This window comes from Dermacentor silvarum, chromosome 9 (genome assembly GCF_013339745.2).
Source record: "Dermacentor silvarum isolate Dsil-2018 chromosome 9, BIME_Dsil_1.4, whole genome shotgun sequence".
Classification (NCBI taxonomy): Eukaryota; Metazoa; Arthropoda; class Arachnida; order Ixodida; family Ixodidae; genus Dermacentor; species Dermacentor silvarum.
This window is the reverse complement of record NC_051162.1, coordinates 51,583,222-51,590,386: the sequence shown is the minus strand read 5'-3', so window position 1 is coordinate 51,590,386 and position 7,165 is coordinate 51,583,222. Positions and strand designations below refer to the sequence as shown.

At 50.1% G+C, this 7,165-nt stretch overlaps 1 protein-coding gene across 1 annotated transcript; it reads right to left on the bottom strand.

Annotated features, from left to right (window-relative positions):
• Positions 1 to 1,538: 1,538 nt before the first annotated feature.
• LOC119463588 (uncharacterized) lies at positions 1,539 to 2,012 on the bottom strand. Its single transcript, XM_037724417.1, has one exon. It carries the CDS (start codon positions 2,010 to 2,012, stop codon positions 1,539 to 1,541), a length of 474 nt encoding a protein of 157 aa, XP_037580345.1.
• Positions 2,013 to 7,165: the final 5,153 nt, after the last annotated feature.

The following is a 7,165-nucleotide window of genomic DNA, read 5'->3' as shown; positions in this document are numbered from 1 at the left end:
GCAGACTGCAGGGGTCAGCTTTCTCGAGAAGAAAGATGTCGGGCGCCAGATACCGTTGCTCAGCTGCTGTAGTACTGCGCCGATGGCCGTGTCTGAGGCATCGACCATGATGCACTGCGGTATGCCTGGTTGCGGATACACGAGCAAAGCAGCGTTTGCCGAAGCCTCCTTGACTCGATGGAAAGCGTTGCATGCTTCGTCAGTCCAAGTGAGGGTCACCGCTGTGCTCTCCGCAGTTGCTAGCTAGTATTCTGTGTAGAGGGTGCAAGATAGCCGCGTACTGAGGTACAAAACGGCGATAGAAGTTCAGTCCAAGGAACTCGCGGAGCTGCCGCTTAGTGTTAGGTGTCGGGAATTCTCGCACAGCTTATACCTGTTCCGGGTGGGGGCGAATTCCAGCACTCGATATGGTATGGCCCAGGAAGGTCAGCTCGGGCACACCAAGCTGGCATTTTGCTGCATTGACGACGATGCCATGTGCAGAGAGACGTCGAAAAACGGTTCGCAGGTGTTCCTCGTGTTCAGATGGAGTGGCGCTAGCGATAAGGAGATTGGCCAGGTAAACGTGGCAAAAATCTAGACCGCGTAAGACACCGTTCATAAACCGCTGGAATGTCTGTCCAGAGTTGCGAAGTGCGAATGGCATTCGAAGAAATTCAAATAGGTCGAAAGGTGTTGCTATCGCGGTATTCGGGACGTCCACTGGTATGTGATGGTATGCCTTTGCGAGGTCCACATTGGAAAATGTTGTAGCACCGTGCAAGTTCGTTGTAATATCATGAATGCGTGGCACAGGTTAGCAGTCCGGTACAGTTGCTCGATTGAGTGCCTGGCAATCGTCACATGGTCGCCAGTCAACTGATGCCTGTTTTAGTACCATGTGAAGCGGAGACGCCCAAGGGCTTGACGAGGGCCGAATGATACCAAGTTCGAGCATATGATCGAACGTTCGGCGTAACAAACGAAGCTTCTCAGGGAACATGCGACGCGGTCTGGCATGGACGGGAGGACCAGTCGTAGTTATATGAGGGAGCACGTCATGCTGAGCCGCAGTGTCCGCCTTTGCTTGGCGGATAAGTTCTGGAAACTCGTTCAGTATTGCCACAAAGCGAGATGTTCCGGCTGGTCCGACCAAGGTAGGGCTTAACGGAGGGTGTCTTGAGGGCTTGCCTTGAACTGTTGCTTGCGACACAGGATCATATAGGCGTCGGTTGCGCACGTCTACCAAAAGACCAATGTGACGGAGGAAATCGGCGCCGAGGATTGCAAATTTCACATCAGCAAGTATAAAAATCCAACGAAATGTTCTTTTTAGGTCTAGGTTGAGAGACAGCGAGCGATGTCCGTAAGTATAGGGATCGTTGTGTTGTTGACTGCTTGTAATGGAGATGAGCTCGGGCGCTTACGGTCAGCTGGAGACGTAGGAATAACGCTTACCTCTGCGCCTGTGTTCACAAGGAAACGGACGCCACAACTACGTTCGGTGATGAAGAACACTGAGGGGCGACTTCCCGTCGATATTGCAGCATTGTTCGCCCTCAATGCTGGCCTCTGACGTTTCCCGGATAGTCACAGGGCTCAACGCATTTGCGCGCAGCATCGCCAAGTTTCCTGTGGTACCAGCACCAACGGAGTCGCGGCTGCTGTGGCGGTGCACTGCACCGCTCCAAAGGGCGCGAGGGGCGTGCCTGCAAATCTGCCACTGTTTCGGTGAGGCGCGCGATCTTTTCGGGAAGCTCGAGGAATTCGTTGGGAGAGGGGGCGGAAGCACTCTCCACTTGCAGGTTAGCGACGGAGGCGGAGTGGTTTGCTACTGCCATGATGGTGTCGGCGATGGCGGCTATCTTGCCGAGATCCTTTTCAGCCACCGTAGCAAGCGCCACGCGCACGTTGTTGGGGAGACGCTGAATAAATATCTCGCGCAGCAGTGTGCTGTCGAGATCTGTAACGCTTCCCAGAAGACGCTGCATGTGGCGCAGTAGTTGAGATGGCGTGCGGTCGCCAAGGTCCATGTCGTTCAGGAGCTGCCGTAACCTTTCGGGTTCGGATGGTGTGAGGCGTCGAATGAGTGTCTCCTTCAAAGTTTGGTAGGTGTTTTCCGCAGGTGGGGCGAGAAGCAAATCGCGGACCTCGCTGGCTGTAGCTGGCGGCAAGCTACTCACGATGTGATGGTAGCGGGTGAGGTCGGCTGTGATGCGCCGGGCGGTGAATTGTGCCTCGACTTGAATGAACCAGAGCTCGGGGTCGGTGGGCCAAATGTGGGGCAGCTTCAATTCGACTGCAGATACGGTAGGCGCGTCGGTGTCGCTGTGCGTATTCACGTCCGGGTCACCACTGTTGGTTGCTAGCGCGGGCGAAGAGCAATGAGGCCGTGAGCGATGAGTTCCAAACAAAGACAAAACTTTTTTTTTCTCACGAGACACGGGGAGGCGCGTGCGCCAACAGACTTGCCTTTCACGGGCATAACATGATGTTCAAGAGTGGCGCTATAAACTGTGCATCCTCATTGTAAAGAATGCTTTTCCGGTGAGTGCATGCTAGGTGTGTTTGTCTTTGCTTGGTGGCTTTCCCGTACAACTTTGGAACCTAAGATGGCGTACCTTGGCGCAACTCTGGCTCCCTAAAGGGAGCCTATACAGTAACTCTAATGGGCCCGGCACAGCAGCGGCATGGTGCGGCAGTTCCCCGCAAAAGCCTCACGCGGAAGCCGGCGCTTTCAACACTCTCCCAGTTTTCTAGGCATGATTCTAGGCCACTCTGGCGAAGTTGGCCAAAACCCCTTGATAATTTGAAAGTAGCGACACTCTCTTCCCCGCGGCGCTTTTCTCCTCGATTCTCCTCGCGCGCCGGCTGCGCGCGCTGTGCACGGCACGCTTTTTCTCCTTGGCTCCCGCAGACAGGCCGCGGCATTCGATGGAGGCGCATGAATTTGGGCCAATTGCGCGCCCCAGTGGTGTAGAAAAAGTTCGAAAATGGTGACAACATCATCGAGAATGCTGAAGGTAATGTTTATGAGGAGGTTGGTTTCTTGTTAAAGCCGTATCATTGGGCATACTGATGGATAAGGAGCTTTGAGGTGAGTTCTATACTCCAGACATTTTTTGCCTCATGATAAGATGCTTTACTTTGTGCATCTGATCTAGCACTGCTTGTGGCACATCACTCTGTGTTTGGCTTTTTAATGCAAAAGCATTAAATGGCTGATGAGGCGGAAAATTTGGTGTTGTCGGCGTTGGCGTGACTACGATGGTCCAAAAAGTCAAGTGAGCCATTCGAGGCAGTTGACGTCAATTAAGGCAAAGTTAATTAAGGGAAAGCTAATTAAGGCAGGACGTTAATTAACGCAGGTTTAATTTGCAGTGTTTACATGCAGGATCCTCCCATGATGACATAACCTGATTACGTCATCAGATCAAACGTTGCATGCTCAAGTGATCACACCAAAGCTTGCGTGCATGATGACATTACCTGAAACGTTACGTTACGTGATAATTAACGGCATCGTCACGTGACGATATCGCCTGATGACGACATCTTATGTCATCACGACAAACTCGATGTCAGGCGATGACGTCATCGTCAAGTGATGAGTTACCTGATGACGTCATGAGATGCGTTTTGGAGAAGCAGCACACTGCGCACAGTCTCCGGGTTCGGCCCACATTTTTGTATGAACACCGCGCACGAGGACACGAAAAATTCCGACCAACTTGAGGCTAACAGCTTAGCTGTAAATATAAATACGAATGCATGTTTATATGTAGTAAATACACCTTGAACAAGAAATACAAGGGCTAGTTGGAGTAAAAAAATTGGCGACCATCCCAGTAATTTTACGTGTTTTTGTTTATATTTTTTTACGTTTGCAGACACTTTCCGTCCTTTTTTTTTACTATCACGTGAGTGCTTGCCCCACGCGAAAGCTGTTAGCAGCAATGTTAGAATCCATGCTATTTCTTCATTCTCGGATGTTGCGTCGACGCGAACGTAATAACCGAGTAGTTCCTTTGCTTCGGCGTATGCGCAGTCGTAGCCCGCTACATTTTTAGCACACGATGCCGCTTATATGTCTCGGCTTTGAAGGTCTCTGTTATCAGGCATCATATTTATTCCATCGCTTATGAAACGTAGCCTGCAAAGTGGTGGCAAGCTGGAACTCAGCAGTACGCAAGACCCTCTTTAGAACTTTCGTGATGAGGTATGCGCAGTATAGTAGTAGCGCTCAGCCTTTGCGGTTAGTCGATTGGACATCTCAAAATTTCGCTAAACGAAGGTTGACTCCTTTCTACGGAATACTTTTCCACCTCATGTAAATATTTCGTTGGAAACTAAAATTAGTCAGGAGAATGCCGACTAATTTTAGTTTTGAATTATTTTTTATATGTGGAAAAGTGTTCTGTAGAGAGGAGCCAACCTTCGTTTTGCGTTAGGACCACCGGCGTCTGTTATTTGTTTCTAATTTCCACACAATCAGTCGGGAACGTGCAGAAGCAAATGCGAGTGCATATCTGGCGTTTGTCATTTGTAACGCTCTCTTTGACTGCGATAAACGCTGTCACAAACAACACCGAAGGCCTCAGTGGTCTCAAACTCATCTCTGACACCGGGCCGCATCTCGTCCGCATAGCTTCTCGAGGGCACTTTTCTCGCCCCATTTCTGCCCCCCCCCCCCCCCCCCCCCCGCTCTTTCTATTTTCGAAATACTTGCCAAACAGTAATCGCGTCGAAGAGGGAGCCACGGTCGACACTGCATGCCGACGGGTCTGTGCGGGTGTAACGCGATTCAAGGACACTTTTGCAAACGCTTTTGCAAAACTGCCTGCCATGCAAGCGCGGGAGAGGGTGTGGTTTCTGCATATGTCTTCCTTGGCATTTGCCTCTCCCACTCATTTTATTCTATGTCGAGGAGCGAGGGGGTCTTATCGTAACCACGCCTACTTTGAAGCAGAAGGATGACCATGGTCACGTTAAGTCATGAATAATCCTGTTAGCCTGCTATCATCGTTTTGAAAGATAATCGCTTTGGAAGGCGAGCAGATACGTCCACCTTGCTACGAAAAGGAACACTGAGAGTTCGCGAGCCAGGAAACGGGCAGCAGAACAGTTGGGGAGGAAAGAAGGTGTGCGCTAATGAATGGAGCCACGCGGGCCGCACCTGAGAGTTCCGAGGGCTGTTTCCGCGGGGTACGTGTTTGAGACCTCTGACATACGGTAACACAGGTTCAAGGCCTCGGGCGAAATCGTAATCGTTCAATTCCATAGTGTTCGCAGCGCGCACGTGCCTAGGAAATAACAGACACACAGAGAGTGAAACAGCGCTCTTTCCCTTTCTGCTTGTCCCTAATATATATATTTCATTATTGCATGCGCGCTGTGAACACCGTCTAAATGAACATAGGTGACGTTGGCCAAGCGCTGCCCGTTGCCGTTCCGGCTACCGCAGCCGTGGCCTAGTGGTAGAACGCCCGCCTCGGCTGCGGGAGGCTGTGGGTTCGATTCCCACCGCCGCCGGGCACCCACTGGTTCAAAAGGGTACAAGCGTACCCCGGCCTGGCGTTCGGCTTCCTTCAAAGATTATACACTTGGGAAAGGAGCCTGCGCCCTGAATTCCCGTCGAAACCAACGTGAGCACGGAAAAAAAAAAGTGGTGTCTGGGCCGCTCCCATGGCGGTCATTTCCCATGTGGCGCCCCGAGTACCTATTGAGGTGGGGGCACCTTCGGGTTGAGGTCAAACACCCCATGCCTTACACGCAGGCATTCATGTGGGAGATGATGCGCTGCAAGCCCGTCAACCCACTCGGCCTGATGAGAAGGTGAGCTCGCTACGCGTCCACAGTGGATCACGCTTTCAGAGAAAAAGAAATTCCGGCAAAACTGCATCTCAAGATGTCTGTCGACGTTAATGACATTAGCATTGAAACAATGTAGTAACACACAGTATTGACAACGCCGAAACCCGCCATGGTTGAGACGTGTATACAGCGGAGCTCCTCTTTAGCACCTCCCGCTAGACACGCGGCGTCATCTAGTGGCGCCGCCGGGAAGTCCGCGTGTGGAGTTTCTGGATATTTGAATTTAGACAGGCGGGTTCGATTCCGCCCAGCCGCGGGTCAATGTTAAAAGATTTGTTTCCCTTTGAAGAGTGGCACAACCCAGCGGCATATACCGAGTGACCCAAGTTGGCCTCAAAGAGCTTCATTGGAGAGAAACACGTAGCCAGTGACCCAATTTAATGGGAAAATGGTTAGAGACACGGATATATAGCTACCGGAAAGTGCGCGTGGTATCCTAATAATGCTAATCTCATTGCAACGACAAGCACAATGAAGCTATAGGACCACGGCTTTACAGTAATGACTTCAGATATGCCAAGATAGCGTAGAGGCTTATTGTTTGCAACAGTTCCTTTCAGAGAGTCATAAACAGGATAGGAGCCGGGATCGCGTCCTTGATGAACTTTACAATGTACGCTAGGAATATATGCAAAAGCTTCAACATAACTTTCATCTGTGAGAACGGGGAGAACTGTCGCCACATTTTTGAACAATCGAATTCATTTTCCACTGTTATCGCAGTTGGTCACTGATATTAAAACCACCGCCCCACCTTCATTGACAAGATTGGCCACTGAGCGCGACAGTTAATAACGTAAATTATCAACGGTCGTGCTCAGTGTAATAATATGTAAGACAATGTAAATTAAAATGCAAGCTTACAACATACGGAGTGCACTAGATGAGGTTCTGCTTTTCTGCGTTCAATGCGAAACTGCTTTTTGGTCTATAGAATAATTTGGCCTTCTAAATATCTTCAAGTTTGAACTTCCTCACCGATAGCAAAAGGAGATCAAATTTGCTCCTCGTTATCTTTGCAGTTCTGCGACGAGGAAATGCGTCACACATTTTTTTTTTTTTTTTTCAAGCGTATTCGTGTTCCGCCGTACGTACATCACACGGGAGTGTGTGAATGATTGACTGAACAGGAGATTTATAGATCCTAAGGTGTATCGCTTGTTGCTTGTGATCTAGAGTGTCTTTCGACTACTTGGCCTCGGAGCGTAAGAAACATGTTGATAAACTCCGGCATCAATAAACACGGAACATTTCTCCTTGTCGCACATGATAATTGGTTACGTACAGAATGTTTTCGCCTGAAAAAAAGAAG